The sequence below is a fragment of the Balaenoptera acutorostrata genome, chromosome 9 (genome assembly GCF_949987535.1).
Source record: "Balaenoptera acutorostrata chromosome 9, mBalAcu1.1, whole genome shotgun sequence".
Lineage (NCBI taxonomy): Eukaryota > Metazoa > Chordata > Mammalia > Artiodactyla > Balaenopteridae > Balaenoptera > Balaenoptera acutorostrata.
In genome coordinates this window covers 56,232,497-56,249,360 of record NC_080072.1, presented here as the reverse complement: position 1 = coordinate 56,249,360, position 16,864 = coordinate 56,232,497, and the positions used below count along the sequence as shown (strand labels likewise).

At 44.0% G+C, this 16,864-nt stretch overlaps 1 protein-coding gene across 4 annotated transcripts in view; it reads right to left on the bottom strand.

Moving 5' to 3' along the window:
- The window catches only part of ACER3 (alkaline ceramidase 3), a 213,545-nt gene extending 197,881 nt beyond the window's left edge, over positions 1–15,664 (bottom strand). The window contains exons 1-2 of one of the 4 annotated variants that reach the window (XM_057552772.1): positions 15,553–15,664; positions 14,999–15,067 (exon numbers count right to left, since the gene is read on the bottom strand). In XM_057552772.1, the coding sequence (XP_057408755.1) occupies positions 14,999–15,023 (25 nt within the window). In that variant the 5' untranslated portion in view covers positions 15,024–15,067; positions 15,553–15,664. Of the gene's footprint in view, positions 1–1,387; positions 1,616–14,998; positions 15,068–15,552 lie in introns of those variants that run through there. The other 3 variants (XM_057552771.1, XM_007187570.2, XM_057552774.1) reach the window with 3 other exon arrangements.
- Between the last annotated feature and the right edge of the window lie 1,200 nt (positions 15,665–16,864).

The following is a 16,864-nucleotide window of genomic DNA, read 5'->3' as shown; positions in this document are numbered from 1 at the left end:
GGAAAAGTAACTCTCAGCCTAAATCACAGTTTAAAGAGAATAGTACTAAAAGTCTTAAAAACTACCAAAAGAGTTCTCTTTTTTTTTTTTTTTTTTTTTAATCCTAGCCAATTACTGGGAATGCAATAAAGTAGGATCAGCTGGCATGAAAGTCTTGCCTCTTTCCTACAAAGCCAAACACATGTCTGGGACAAAGACCCAACAATGGGAAGGTTAGCTAAAAAAGAGTTTTGCTTCACGTCCTGAGAAAGTTGAGCCAATTAGAAGAAGGCAGTAATAGTGAGCCAAAAAATATTCTCTGTACCTTGCCAGAAGCAGGTACCTGAAGAAGGATCAAATGCTGTGCTCTCAAAACTTGACCACAGTAAACTACAGAAAAACAAGTGGCAGATTTTTCCTGTTCCTAGCCGGAAGGAACAATCATCTGGGGAAACACACACACACACACACACACACACACACACACACACCCCACCCCACCCCCACCCCAAGGGGCCAGTCAGGGGCAGCAGCTAGAGGAGGATTCTTCCCCAAGTCCTCAGAAGGTGTAATCAGTGGACGCTCAGAAGAACCTTAACCTTCGTCAGGTGGTCGGAGAGGAGGCAGAGTGGAGTAGGGACTTGATCCCTTGTGCTCTTAGGAACCTGGCACGAGCCGGAAGGTACAGACTAGATGCTGCCTTCTACTCCTGGTGCAAGGAGAGAGCTGAATGATCGTACTCAGAAAGGAGGTGATCGCTGGTACCCGAAGATATCCTGGGTGAGAGTGGGCTGGGGGGTAAGGGTGGGGGTAGGTATCTGAGACCGGGAAAACCGTTCACTGGAGGTGACCGAAGGAGGACTCACAGGAACAGAGAACGAGGAAGGGAAAGACCGCGTTTTCACGTATTTGGGGGAAGATTGAGCTAGGACCTGTTCCCTTCTCCTGTGTCCTTGCGACGAAGGTGGTGGCAGCAACAGTAGAAGCAGGTGTCCCGGGCCCTCATTCAAATAAGCAGAGTCCCCCACTGTCCCAAGCTCTACTCGGGCTGCCCCCACTTGCCCCTCAGGCAGCGGAATCCCCATTCCCAACCCTGCCCCTCAGGCTTCCCCTAAGGTCCAGCAGGGGCTCTCCACATATCTTCCGCCCCCCCAACCTCGAGGCCCCCCTCAACCCGTCCAGACCGGCCCTCCTCACCCGCCACACTGGATTCCCCTAGCTGCTGCCTTCCTCCGCAGCATTCCCGTTCCTGTCCCCTGGCCCGCTCTCCCCACGCCACCTCCCCCGGCCAGGCCCCGTGCCTCCCCCGGCGGCCAGGTCCGCCCTCTCCCTTCCTCACGCGGCGTCTCCCCTTCAGACCGGCGCCCTCCCTCCCTCGCTCCCGCCTCAGGCCGGCACCCGCACTCACAGAACTCGGCGATGTACCAGGTCACCGCGTAGTTCTCCTCGCACCAGTCCAGCGTGGAGGTCGTGGGGCCCCAGTAGCCCTCGCGGTCTCCGGCGGGAGCCATAGCGTGCGCCGCCGCCGCCGCCCAGGCGCTCCGCTCTTTGCGCTGGGTTCCGCGGGTTCCCAGGCCGGCTCTGGCCCTGCTGGCGCGCCAGCCTCGCACTCCACCCGCTCTCCCTCCCCGAGGGGCGGGGCCCGGCGCCGTCAGAGACCCGCCCGGCCGGAGACCCCGCCCACCGCGGCCGGCGCAGGGCCCAGCCGGAGGGCGCTGGGACTGCCCTGCCCCCTCCTTCCCAGGGAAGGGGTGTGAGCTGGGCCACCGGCCCCGCCTCGACACGCCCTTGACTGTGGGTTGGGCGTTCCTGACATCCCCGAGGCTGTTTTCTATCTGGATGCTTGAGCTTCTGGTGAGGGGGCGGGAGGGGGGGGAGGGGGAGGGGGGTTGATTTTACTGCGGCGGGGGTGGGATGAAGGCTTCAATCAAGCCCTGGCTTGATTAAACTAGTGCAGAGACGCACCTCAGTGTCTTTCTTCGGCAGAAGGCCTGAAAAGGAGCTCAGGAACCGAATACTCCCAGCCCCGCCGGGGACTCCCAGGAAATAATAATTTTCTGATAAAGGTGTGTCACCTGGGAACAAAGGGAAAGGACAACAAACCCCGGACCGAGCAAAAAGAAGGGGGAGGGGGGGACTTCGGGATCCTAAAAAACAGTGCAGCCAGAGCACTAAAGCAGAGTTTACTTGCTTCCGTTTGGGCTTACAAGCCCAGAAGTTTCTACCTTCTAGTAATCTATAATTGTGTCCTACTCTTCAGGCAACCAACAGCCTCCCCTACTACCAGCCTCAAGACCCTAATACTCCTCAGAGCTGCTGCAAGGATCTTTTTAAAACACAAATGCAACCGCCCCCTGCCCCTTGTGTTCAGCTACACCAAACTCTTCCCTAGCTCGGAATGTGCAGGGTCCACTCCCATCTTCCTGCCTTTGCTCCTGCAGTTCAGCTGGGACTGCCTGCCTTCCTCTCTTCTCCATTTAGCTAATTTCCACTGGTCCTTTAGAATCCAGCTTCCTGAAACCCTCCCTGACTCTCATCCCCAAGAGCTCCCTTGACCTTTGTTCACATCCTCCAGTGATAGATACATCCTGATCTGAAAGTTTGATTTCCATTCTTTATGATCCCAACACCCAGGACTCCGCCTGACCAAGCAGCTCGAAATGAAGAGTATAGTTAAGGATGACACAACTGCTATTTCCTAAAGAAATAAGTCAATTAAGGTGTAATCGAAGGTAAAAGAAAAAACAAGGAGAGATGAGGCACCCACAGCCTCTCTACAAAGTGACCCTACCGGATGACAGATGCAGAACCTTTACTTGCAGGGTGCAAAACCTAGGAATATAGGCTGTGTTTTAATAGAAATAGTGGGATATCGAAATTTTTCTTTTGAACAGCAGACATTGAGCTTCTGCTATGTACCCTGCCTTTGGCTGAGTGCTAGGAACACATGGAGGTAAACAGTAAAGATTCAAGATGGCAGTCTCTGGAGAGATCAATAAAATTGAGGTGTGAGAAAACTTCTATTTCTAGTCATTTTTTATCTTGTCCTCTAAAATTTCTGTCTCGTGTGTTCTTAATATGTATATTAATCATAAGTATATATAATTTATAAATGAATAAATATACATATATTTGTATACTCATAATGAATATGCAAAAATACATACTAAAAGTGATTTGCTGATGACATTGCAATAAAAACTGTAGAGACCACAACCGTAGACTGTGATAATACTTGCTAGGAGTAAAGCAAAAATTAGGGCTTTGCGGGAGCCCTTATGTGGAAAGAACCCCTAACTCAGCCAAATGACTCAAAGCAGGGGATGAGGCCTTGGCTATATCAATACCTTGCCACATCAACAGTTACAGGGGGGTGGGACCTACCATGACCAGGACAAAATTTAGAAGAGAAAAATTAATTTTTCTCACCAAGACAAAAGGTGCACTGCAGTAGTGTCGCTCAGAAAACACAAATGTATTTCATAGGTCCTTCAGCAATGTCTGTCCTCCTTTCTCTCTTTTCTAAAAAACTCCCCCCAGCCCCTAGTATAAATGCAATGCATGGAAATGTAAGGAACCCAGAACAGCCAAAACTATCTCAAAAAAGAACAAAATTGCAGTGCTTCCCCGGTGGCGCAGTGGTTGAGAATCTGCCTGCCAATGCAGGGCACACAGGTTCGTGCCCTGGTCTGGGGGGATCCCACATGCCGCGGAGCGGCTGGGCCTGTGAGCCACGGTTACTGAGCCTGCGCGTCTGGAGCCCGTGCTCCTCAACAGGAGAGGCCGCGATAGTGAGAGGCCTGAGCACCGCGATGAGGAGTGGCCCCCGCTTGCTACAACTGGAGAAAGCCCTCGCACAGAAACGAAGACCCAACACAGCCATAAAATAAAAATTAAAAAATAAATAAAAAGAACAAAATTGGAGGACTTACACTTCCCGATTTCAACACTTAATACAAACCTACACTAATCAAGACAGTGTAGTACTGGCATAAGGATAAACATGTAGATCAATGGAATAGAATTGAGATTTGAGAAATAAAAACTGTAAATTTATGGTCAGTTGATTCTCAACAAGGATGCCAAGGGAATGAATAGTCTTTTCAACAACTGGTGCTGTGACAACTGGATATCAATATGCAAAAGAATGAAATTAGATTCCTTCCTGCCATAATAAACAAAATTTAACTCAAAATGGATCATAGACTTGCATGTAAGAGCTAAAACTATAAACTCTTAGAAGTTTATATAAAAGTAAAAATCTATTATGTAACCTAGGGTTAGACAATAGTTTCTTTTATAAAATACCAAAAACACAGGTGACAAAAGAAAAAATAGATAAACTGGACTTCAACAAAATTTAAAACTTTTGATACAAATGATACCAAAAATAGGAGAAAACATTTGCAAATCAGATATCTGATAAGAGACATATTCTGAATATATAAAGAACTCCTACAACTCAAAAAAAGAAAAATAACCCTAAAAAATGGGGAAAGCAACTGAATAGACATTTCCCCAAGCAAGATATACAAGTGGCCTATAATCACATGAAAAGATGTTCATATTTGCCATACTAGAAATGCAAATCAAAACCACAATCAGAGACGTGGATGAACCTAGAGACTGTCATACATAGTGAAGTAAGTCAGAAAGAGAAAAACAAATATTGTATATTAACACATATATGTGAAATCTAGAAAAATGGTACAGATGAACTGGTTTGAAAGGCAGAAATAGAGACACAGATGTAGAGAACAAACGTATGGACACCAAGGGGGGAAGTGGGGGTGGGGGTGGGGGTGATGAATTGGGTGATTGGGATTGACATGTATACACTGATGTGTATAAAATGGATAACAAGAACCTGCTGTACAAAAAATAATTAAAATTCAAAAAAAATAACCCACAATCAGATGCTACTTCACACACAATAAGATGGCTATAATCAAAAAGACAAACAATATGAGATTTCCCTCGTGGTCCAGTGGCTAAGGCTCTGCACTCCCAATGCAGGGGCCCCTGGCTTGATCCCTGGCCAGGGAACTAGATCCCACATGCTGCAACTAAGAGTTCACATGCCACAACTAAAGTTCCCATATGCCGCAACTAAAGATTCCCCACACCGCAATGAAGATCCTGCACGTGGCAGCAAAGATCCTGCGCGCTGCAACTAAGACCAGGTGCAGCCAAATAAATAAATAAATAAATAGACAAGCATTAACAATTGTTAACAAAGATATGGAGAAATTAGAACACTCATACATTGCTGGTATGTAAAATGATGCAGCCACTTTGAAAAACAGTTCCTTAAAATGCTAAGTGGAGTTACCATATGACCTAACAATTCTACTTTTAGGTATATATATATATAAATATATATAATTCTACTTCAAAAGACTTGAAAACATATGTCCACAAAAAATTGTACAAGGATGTTCATAGCAGCATTACTCTCAATAGCCAAAGAGTGGAAACAAAGCAAATTCCATCAACTGATAAGCGAATTAATAAAATGTGGAATATCCATACAATGGAATATTATTTGGCAATAAAAAGAAATGAAATACTGATACATGTTACAACGTGGATGAGCCTAGAAAACTATGCTGCATCAAAGAAGTCAAACACTAAAGGGTACATATTGTATGATTCTGTTTATATAAAACATCCAGAGCAGGCAAGTCTATAGAATAGAAAATAAATCAGTTGTTGGCTGAGAGAGGGAATAGGAATGCAGAGTGACTGCTAGTGGGTACCCACTGGTTTCTTTGGGGATGATGAAAGTGTTCTAAAATTAGTTTGTGGTAATGGTTGCACAACTCTAAATATGCAACAACAAAAAAATGAATTGTATACTTTTTTTAAAATTAATTAATTTATTTTTATTTTTGGCTGTTTTGTTGCTGTGCGTGGGCTTTCTCTAGTTGCGGTGAGCAAGGGCTACTCTTCATCGCGGTGCGGGGGCTTCTTGTTGTGGTTGCTTCTCTTGTTGCGGAGCACGGGCCCTAGGCTCACGGGCTTCAGTAGTTGCAGCACACGGGCTCAGTAGTTGTGGCTCACGGGCTCTAGCGCACAGGCTCAGTAGTTGTGGCTCACGGGCTTAGTTGCTCCATGGCATGTGAGATCTTCCAGGACCAGGGCTCGAACCCGTGTCCCCTGCATTGGCAGGTGGATTCTTAACCACTGCGCCACCAGGGAAATCCAAATTGTGTACTTTAAATTGTACACTAAATGTTCTAAATAGTGGAACTGTGTGGCATGTGAGTTATGTCTTAATAAAGCTTTCTTTAAAATACATTCTCATGTTGGAAAAATTAGAAAATATCCAAAAAAGTGTAAAAAATAAAGGAAATCACCTATAATCTCACCAACTAGCAATAACCATTATCAACCTTTAAGTATATTTTCTTCGAGCGTTTTACCTATGGATTCCTTTTCACATGATAGAGCTAATAATGCCTTTATACAGCATATTTTTTCATAAGCATTTCTCATGCCATTAAAAAATCCTTGTAAATATATTAATAGTCATATTCAATTTTATAGATAAACCACAGTTTACTTAATTATTAAATATCCATGTTACTATTCCCTTAACACTAGGTATTTAGGTTATTTCCAAAGCCTATATTTATTTTTCAACTAACAAATGAGAACCCAAATTTGAAAGCTTTGAACCAGATTCCTACTGGAAACCCTTTCTACTAGTTCCCAAAACAACTAAAGAAATCCCAGCTGTAATCCATCTTTTCCACACAAGATACATTGCGCCATAACTTCATAACTGCAAAGGAAAATTTGAATCCACCAAGACTGAGTGTGTAGGCTCACCACAGATTAAGTGACCTTATGATCTACAAGTTACCTCTTGGCCTCTCTAACAGCGAGGCACAGTCATGGCAGCCTATCAACACTTCCTAGCCCCCATTCATAGGGGATATTAGAGCATCACCCAAATGCAATAGACTGCAACCTGGGGACACAGCCCCAAGCCTCTCTGGGAAGAGTCTCCTGACAGCCAGCCTGGGTTGGGGCCTCTCTCTGTTCCTGCAGCCCTTGGGTTTCCTTCCACCATAGCCCTTCTCACCCCTCACAGTAGTCTGTTTAGGAGCTGGTCTCCAGCCCCTGTCACATTCTACCTCCGTATCTCCAGTCCCTCACTTAGGCCTGACACAGAATTGGTGCTCAGGGAATAGTCATAGAACAATAATAATAATAAGGTAACATTTATTAAATTTATTAATTTATTACTTAACCATGGGCCAGGCCCTGTTCTGAGTCCTTTATAAACATTAACTTAGTTATATCTTACAACAACCCTGTGAGGTATTTAGATACTGTTCTTTTCCCCATTTCATAGTTAGGGACATTAAAGTACAAGGAGGTTGAGTAACTCGCCTGAATATACATGACTAGTTGGCAGCAGAGCCAGGATTTGAATTTAGGCATTCTAGCTTCACAGCATGGGTGCTTAACAGCTATGTTAAGAAAAATTGCTAATGAATTTGTAAAATATTGAGAATGAAGCCTAACTCTGAGACTTTTATAGGGATATGGAGGGCACGCATGAAGGTAAGTTCCACAAGTACAGGCACTGTGTAACACCACTGTATCCCCAACACACAGTTTGATACAGATTAAGTTCTCAGTGAATATGTGGTAAATGAATGACATAAAAAGACAAGGATGGAAAAGGTACAAGAGAAGAAGAATTTTTAAAGTGTTACTACATTTGTTATTTACTTTCTCTGTTTAATATAACAAGCAATACACATTCATTATGAAAAAATTAACAATATAGATGAGGAAAAGTTTTATGATGAAATATATGATACATAAAATAATATATCACTTATATATAAAGTATCAAGAATAATGATGAAGTGAATCTTGATATAGTCACCACCCAGCTTAAGGGATAGAATTCGATTCCTTAAGCCCTTGTGTGTCCTTCAATCTCATCACTTTCCTCCTTCCAGAAGCAACCACCTTCCTGAATTTTGTTTTTATCATTCCTTTACTTTTCTATATACTTTTATCACATGAATGTATCCCTGAGCATGAATTTTGTATTTTTTGAATTTTATAAAAGTGGACTCATGTAATAAGTATTCTTCTGAGATTTGCTTTTTTAAGCTCCACATTATTCTTTTAAGAGTCATCCATGTTATGCCATAAATCTGTAGTTTCTTCATTTTTAGTCTTTTATAATAAGTCTTCTGGGGAATTCCCTGGCAGTCCAGTGGTTAAGACACTGTGCTTTTACTGCTGTGGGCCCGGGTTCAATCCCTGGTCGGGGAACTAAGATCCCGCAAGCAGTGTGGCAAAAAAAGAAAAAAATTTAAATTAAAAATAAAAAAAGTCTCCTCTTGTATGACAGCCACAGTGGATTTATCCATTTTCCTGAGATGGATATAAGTTGTTTCCCATTTTTGCTATTACAACCAATTCTACCCTGAACCTTCCTTTTTTGCAAATCTGATACACATGTGCAAAAGTTTCTTTAACATGTTACCTGTGAATGGAAGTGTCTTTGCATCTTCAAATTTATTAGATAACACCAAATAGTTTTCTAAAGTGGTTGTACCAATTTACATTTCTACAATAAAATTATGTTTCATAATATAAAATGTATTTATACAAATAAAAATATAATCCACAATAAAAAATGTATGTATAAAGAATCACTTGAAATTTCATCACTTGGTAGTAACCACTGATAATACTGATATTTTGGTATATAACTGGCCAAACATTTTTCTGTGTGTGTGTATGTATTTGTTTTGTTAAAATAGAATAAAATAATACAGATCATTTTGGAGCTTCCTGTTGTCACTTACAGTACATGATAAGCATTAAAGAATAAATGTTTTATGCACCTGCCGATGCTTATGTTTCCAGAAACATCATTAGTGTGATCATCACTCCCAATCCCAAACTTTGAGACTTAACTGCCACTTCTATGGCTGGACCCCAAGCCCCACTATTCAGGCAGTTAGTGCTTCTTTACCCTTGCTTTCTAGCTCCCTGTGCATTTCCCACACTTGGCTTCATTGCCTGTTGACTAGTTTGTACCCACAAGGCAGCTATGAGTTCCTGGAGAGAAAGGATCTCCTATATTCAATTTATGTTCCCAGTGCCCAGAACTGGGTCTAGCATGTGAGTAAATCTGCAGATATTTTTCAGATTAAGTGACAAATCCACTTTTATGAAGCAATCTGAATAGCAGTTAAGGGTATTGGCTTTGGAAAGTGGCAAACATGACCTTGTATCCCAAACTCACCTCTTAATAACCTGTACTTTAGGGGCTTCTCTGGTGGCGCAGTGGTTAAGAATCCGCCTGCCAATGCAGGGGACAAGGGTTCAAGCCCTGGTCTGGGAAGTTCCCACATGCTGCGGAGCAATGAAGCCCGTGCGCCACAACTACTGAGCCTGCGCTCTAGAGCCCAAAAGCCACAACTACTGAGTCCTCGTGCCCCAACTACTGAAGCCCGCGCGCCTAGAGCCCGTGCTCCGCAACAAGAGAAGCCACCGCAATGAGAAGCCCACGCACCGCAACGAAGAGTAGCCCCCGCTCACCGCAACTGGAGAAAGCACGCACGCAGCAAGGAAGACCCAATGCAGCCAAAAATAAATAAATAAATTTTTTAAAAAAAGCTGTAATTTAACCTCGCTAAGGTTTCCCCATCTATAAAATGGGGAAGCAGTAGTACCCACTTCATGTTTAGATTAAATTCAAAAAATAATTGCTAAATACAGTACCTGGAAATGGAATGACATCAATACATCTCAGGGTATTGTGGTATTATTACTCTGAAAGGAGGAGAAAGCCTCCTTGGTGAAGCGCAGGGAATCATACTGTCCACCAGGCACAGGGAAGATACTGGGGAACATTTGGGCCTGATTTTCCCATAAGACCTGTTTCTAAACTAAGATGAAACTTGGATTACAGAGAACAAAAAGCCAATTTCACACTCCTTGAGGTAGCTAAACTTCCTTGGCCCCTAGTCTCCCTGTATTTCCTCTCACAATCTGTCCCCCACTCCCATACTCTAGCCACAGCCACCTGCTGCCAGTGTCTCTGGCACTATTCTAGACAATAGAAGAGGACAAGATAGACACATTTCAAGCACAGAAATGAGGTGTAACAAACAATTATAATAGTTAACACTTATGTAATGTTTACTCTGTTCCTGACACTGTTCTGAGGACTTTTCAACATTACCTTCTTGGGCTTCCCTGGTGGCGCAGCGGTTGAGAATCTGCCTGTCAATGCGGGGGACACGGGTTCGCGCCCTGGTCTGGGAAGATCCCACATGCCGCAGAGCAACTAGGCCCGTGAGCCACAATTACTGAGCCTGCGCGTCTGGAGCTTGTGCTCCGCAACAAGAGAGGCCACGACAGTGAGAGGCCCGCGCACCGCGATGAAGAGTGGCCCCCGCTTGCCGCAACTAGAGAAAGCCCTCGCACAGAAACGAAGACCCAACACAGCCAAAAATAAAATATAAATAAATAAAAATTTTAAAAACAAAAGCTTTAAAAAAAAAAACACATTACCTTCTAAAATCTTTCTCACAACCCCATGAATGAGGGCTACCTGTAGCTCTCGTTTACCAGTAATGAAACTGACTGATGGTGAGGTTTCACCCAAGAGCACCCAGCTAATAGTGGCTGAGCAGAGGCTGGAATCTAGGCACTCTGGTGCCAGCGGCCATGTTCTTAACTACTGTGCCAGGCTGGTCCTGCAGGAGCTCAGAAGAGGGGCTGTGCAGGACCGAGAGGACTGTGGACAACACTGGATTTGAATTCTCTCAGCTCCTGGAATGTAGAAAATGAGGCTTGAGAGTTCTGCAGGGACGATTCCCTTAGGGACCTACAGGGTTTTAAGGAAGAGATCGACCTGGGTAAATGTGCAGAGGGGAGGACGGATTGATTGAATTAGGAAAGACTGAAGACATGGAGGCTCCTAAAGAGACTTGCAGTGATTTGGTTAGTATCAGGAGTGACAGAGAGGAGAGGACAAATTTACAGATGTTTAGGGGATAGAATCAACAGGAGTTGGAGAGAGACTGGGGATGGGTGGTGGGGGAGGGACTGAGGGAGAAGTAGGAAGTGGATTGCTCCTGGGTTTCCAGCTATTCCTGGCTGCTGGAAGACCAGCAAATGAATCTGGCTGCAGTGAGTATGTGTGGGTAGGCAGTCAGTGCAGGAGATGGAGAAAGCATTATTGGGCAAGAAAACAGCCTGCAAGGGCTTGAAAGGGCAAGAGGAATGTGGGCAGAATGAGACATTCAGGGTGGCTGCCCATGCGTGCAGAGATGGGGGAGTGGTGGAGGCAATTATCAGGGATCGAGGATGGAAAGATTGGGGCTTAATATGCTGTAATAAGGCATTTGGGCTTTATCCTAGAGACCACAAAAGTGTTCAAGAGAGGGAATAACATGTTTCCATGTGTTAGGGAGAATAGATTTTTGGCCTGGGGATTTTTTTTGTTGGGGGCAAGGTGGGGAGAAGAGAGGAATCAGGAAAATTAGCCTGATTGGCTTCTTAATCAATTAGGACGCTGTGACAAATAATCTTGACAAAAGATAGGACAGGCCGGTTAAATTGCAACACAGGTCCTGGGCCAGCAGCCCTCGCACCAACCTTCCCAGAAGGAACTCCGGGGGTACTTGCTCCAGGAAAAACAGAGGACAGCTGAGGTTTACCAAGTCAGCTCCTGAGCCCCAAACATGCCACACCCTGGGAAGTAAGTCACCACACTTATGACCAGAGCCATCAGCCCTTGCTTAAGCACCTGGAAAGTTGTTACAAAATAAATTTCAGGTGGGTTGAGTATGAATTGAATAGCCCTAAATTGATTGTTTTGTTTTGAATTAAGTTATGGAAACATCAACAACAAAAAAGTAACCTAAAGACACTTGCCCTGTGAACAGGAATTCCTCCTTTCAACATTGCCCACAAACTGAGCCCTCTCTGTCCTTTAACCCATAAGAATCTCTTACTTTTGTGCATTTTGGGTGCCTGGTTTTCTTGTATCGACCCAAACACTGTCAGTTACCATCTAGATGCTGACCTAAATCACTATCTCTAACCCAGATCGGTCTCCAGAGCTTTCGCCCTTGAATCAATTAAGATCGTGTTTTGTGCAGGTGACAGAAAACCAGTCCCCGTGGCTTAACTAAATTAGGGTTTATTTTTCTCAGATGGTAAACAGCCCAGGGCCATACAACAGCTCCATAATGTCCAAATCCTTCTGTCTCCCTCCTCTACCTTCCTTAGCATAAGCCTTCATCCTCAAGGTTACAAAATGGTTGTATCTTGTCCAAGCATAGCAACCCTGTTTAGGCAGTAAGAGGGAAGGACAGGGTGAAGCGCAAATGCCGCCTGGGCCTGTACATTGTTATTAGGAAAACAATAGCTTTTCCAGAACCTCCACTCAAGGATGTCCACTTAGAGCTTATTGGTCGGAACTGGATCTCATGACCAACCACAGAGAGTCTGGGAAGACTGGCAAGAGAGTCTAGGAGCGTGAATGTTTTAACTGGGCACTTCACTGTCCCAAACAACGCTGGCTTCTGTTAGGAGAGAAGAAGGGGGAGAGGATATTGAGTGAGTAACTAGCAAGATTTCCACCTATCTTCTGGAGGGCTCTACTTGGGTATTTCATAAGGATCTCAAATTCAGTATGTCCTAAAGTGATCTTGTCATTTTCCCTCCACACTGGTTTCTCTTCCAGTGTTTTTTTTAACTACGATGAAATTCACAACCATTGACCCAGTTTCCTAAAGAAAGTCTTAACTCCTCCCTATCCGCATCCAGCCGTATCCAATCAGTTATCACCCATATGGATTCTTGTATCTGTCTACTTCCCACCTTCTCTCCCTGCCATTGTCTCAGTCCTAGTCAGTAGTGCCTGTTCCCTTCCTGATTGCCCTGAGGAAATTCTTGCCCTATTCCAGTCCTGCAGCCTATTCTTTACATTGTGTCTACCACAGGGTTCTTTCTTTTTTTTTCTTTTTTTAATATTTATTTATTTATTCATTTGGCTGCACTGGGTCTTACTTGCGGCACTCGGGATCTTCGTTGCTGCGTGCGGGATCTTCATTGCTGCGTGAGGGATCTTCCTTTCAGTGTTCGGGATCTTTTAGTTGCAGCATGCGGGCTTTTAGTTGCAGCATGCGGGATCTAGTTCCTTGACCAGGGATCGAACCCGGGCCCCCTGCATTGGGAGCACAGAGTCTTAACCACTGGACCACCAGGGCAGTCCCCACAGGGTTCTTTCTTAAATTCAAAACTATCGATGCCCTCTCCCAAAAAAATAAATTTCCCACTACCTGTAGGGTAGTCCAAACTCCCTGACATGACCAGCAAGGCTCTGTGACCTTTGTGACATTTCTGCCCACTTCTGCAGCCTCATTGCTTCATTCTGCACTCCAGTCACACTAAAATACTTTAAAATTCTCTTCTCTAAAAGAGCCACTTCTCTCATTTTTCCTTCAGCTTGAATCTACCCTTTCTGCCCCCTTGGCTTTTTCTTATCTGACAGGTCTCAGCTCAGACCAGACTTCCTCCAGAAACTCTTCCAGGACCTGCCTTTGTAACTCTTACCATTCTGTATTGTAGCCATCTGTTTACTTGTCTTCCTCACCAGCAAGATCAGTGACTCTCAAACTTGTGTAAATGTCAGAATCTCTGCTCATAATGTTCCTCCAGAAACAGAATCAGAATCTCTGGGGAGGGGGGAGTTGGGAATCTGCATGTTGAACAGGCAGCCAGGGTCATTGACAGGCAGATGGTCCAGGAACCAGGTCTTGAGAAACACTGAACCAGACTCCAGGCAACCTCAAGGAAAGTGTTTTGGTCCCTAGTGCATCCCTAATGCCTAGCACGGAGCCAGGCACAAAGTGGGTCATCTAACTCCAACCTTTTCTCCTTCCTCCTCTCTACACTGCCTCATCGACATAATAATAATGATCACTATTTATGGGGTAGCACAAACCGCTGTCAGGCAAATAAATGAATTATTCTCCTTCAGTGATACTCCGTTGTCTGCAGTTTCAAAGTCCAAACTCTGACAAACCTGAGATTTGAATCCAGCAGTACCTCTTACTATCTCTGTGACTTTGAGCAATTTGCTTGAACTATATACACCTTGGCTCCCTCACCTGAAAAACTACACTAATACTTATACCAACCTCATATGGTTGCTATTACAAGTAATTGAGACAATGAGCTTCAAGCACATAGGACAACGCCTGACATAGCAAGAACTCAATATAAATTTACCATTTATTATTATTATTGTTATTATTACTACTACTATTACTCCTCCTACTACTACTATTTTTGGAGTACCTATCAAATTCTAGCCAGGCATCTGAGTATGCATTTTTTTTTGAGTATGCATTTTTATATGCATTATTTTCTTTAATCCTCCTACTCATCATAGCAAGGTAAGTATCATTATCCCCCTTTTACAGATAAGAAAACCCAGGCTTAGAGAGGCAAAATAATTCATACTAGGTATAATTGAGAGCAAATAGAAGAGATGCAATTTGAACTTGGTTAAAAAAGAAACTTTTTAAAGCTTTATTAAAGTAAATCAAGTTTGGCAACCACATAGAACAATATGAACTTTTATACATTGCTGGTAGGAATGTAAAATGATTTATGATCACCTTGGGGAGCACTATCTGGCCAAGGGGAAGCTGTGTGTACACCATGATTCAGCAAATACACTCCTAGGAATATATTCTAAAAAATTATCACACCTGTGTATTTGGAGGCATGTCCAAGAATGTTCATTTTGTGATTATTTATTGAACAGAGGGATGTTTAAATGAACTGGAGTATAATCACAAAATGAAATATTATACAGCAGTTATATTGAATGAATCTCAAAAATGCTGAGGGGGGATGAAAGGAAATTCAGGAATAGTTACAGGAGAATACCGTTTATATAAAGATTAAAACATGCAAAACATGCCATCTATTTTTGTGGATAAATACGTACCTACTAGAGGCATAAAAACACACATTGAGTTGATAAATTGATAAGCCCCAAATTCAAGATGGCAATGACCTACAGGGAGAGAAGGAAATGGAATTAGGGAGGGTTACACAGAGACATTCAGCTATATATTTAATGCTTCATTGCCTAAAGAACAAAGCAGCTGAAGCAAATATAGGAAAATACTAAGATGTGACTAAGCTGGGTAATGAGTACATAGAGACTGGTTATATTATTCTATTTTTGTGTATGTCTTATTTCCTAATTTTTAAAAGGTTTCATTAAGAACACAGAGAATAGACACTTTGGGGTCCAGAAACGTCCTAAATCTCCCCTTGGGCCACTCCACCACCATCCCTGATGGTGGCCGCCTCCCCAAGCCTCCTGGTTGCCTGGGGGCCTCAGCGTCAAAGTGACTGACCTGCGCCATGGGCGCCCGCAGGTCTGAAGTCTAGCAAGGTCTGGGCACTCGCGTGACCTAGTCTGCAGCTCTCCCCGGCGGGGACGCCTGCCCGCCGGTGCCACCGCGTTTAGAGCCAGAGGAGAACCAAAGTTACCCTCCAGGAGCCGGTCCCAGCCATGAACCTCCGCAGCTCGATCACTACTCCACTCAGCTCTAGCCACGCCAGAGAGCTGGAAGTGGGGAGACCAGCGGACACCAGCCCTGACCCGGCCCGGACCCACCCTCGGGCCCGCCTCCCGGCCCGGGCCCCGCCCCTGGCCTCTCGGTTCCCTGCGCCAGCAGCACAGGGCCCAGCATGCCCTGCGGTGAGCCCGCTGTCCCTGCCTCCCGCTGTGACAGGATGCTGCAAATTCCCGTTCAAAATTCATCTCAGCATTCTCACATATAAAAGGGCTTGGAAGCCACCTGAACTTCATCAGTACCATCAGATCTATATTCATAGACATGAAAAGTAATGTCATAAGATAGTAATATGAGAAAAAAAGCAGGTTACAAAAAATGGCGTGTGTAAATATAATCCCATTTTTTAGCGTGTGCCTAGAGAAAAAGGCAGATATGAGTATCTGTGTGAAGTGGGGTTAGGAATGATTTTTATTACTAGCTGTAGTTTCTAAATGTTCTACTATGTTTTAATTGGTTTAAAAAAACTGGTGTAGGGGAGGAAAAATAATTTTCCTTCTACCCTTTTAGGTTCTTGGCAGAGACGTCCCACCCCCATAATAAAAAGGCAGATTAATAGAAGAAAACCAAATTTCTGCAAATATATGAGACTCAAAGGCAACCGGGCAATTGAGGTTTATCTACCATCCTGAACTAAGGAAAGGGATAGGAGTCTGGGCCTTCAAAGAGGGGGAAGCAATTCACAGAAAGGTGAGAAGAGCAGATGTTTGCCCTGCCATGCGGATATGTCTCTTAGATGAAATACTTGTCTCTGGTAACAGCTCTCTTCTTGGTACAGGCCCCCTTTCTAAATTGTTTTAGGCAGTTAAGGGAGAGGTAAAAAGCTTTTCCTAAGTGCTGGGTCTTGATTGCCTTCAGCTCAAAATAACCCACATGTCAAAGTGGCACGTTTTGGGGTGGCATATCCTACCCGCCTCCCTCCCCCCCTCCCGTCATTAGGTTAAAAGAAAAATAACTACACAGTTCAAAAATTCACCAAGTACAAAAAAGTACTCAAAAAGTAAGTCTTCCTCTCACCCCAGCTCCTTAACCCTCCTCCCCAGAGTAGGGCTTTATATTCTGAACCAATTTTTATAATCAGAAACAAAGGGCTATTTGCAACGAATGAGGTGTTTGTTTCTGGGTTTCTATCTCCCATTAAGAGACTGGGGAGATTCCTATGGCAGGGAAAGAACTCTGAGCTTTGGAATCAGACAGGGTTTTGAAGCATAGTTCTGCAAATAGTG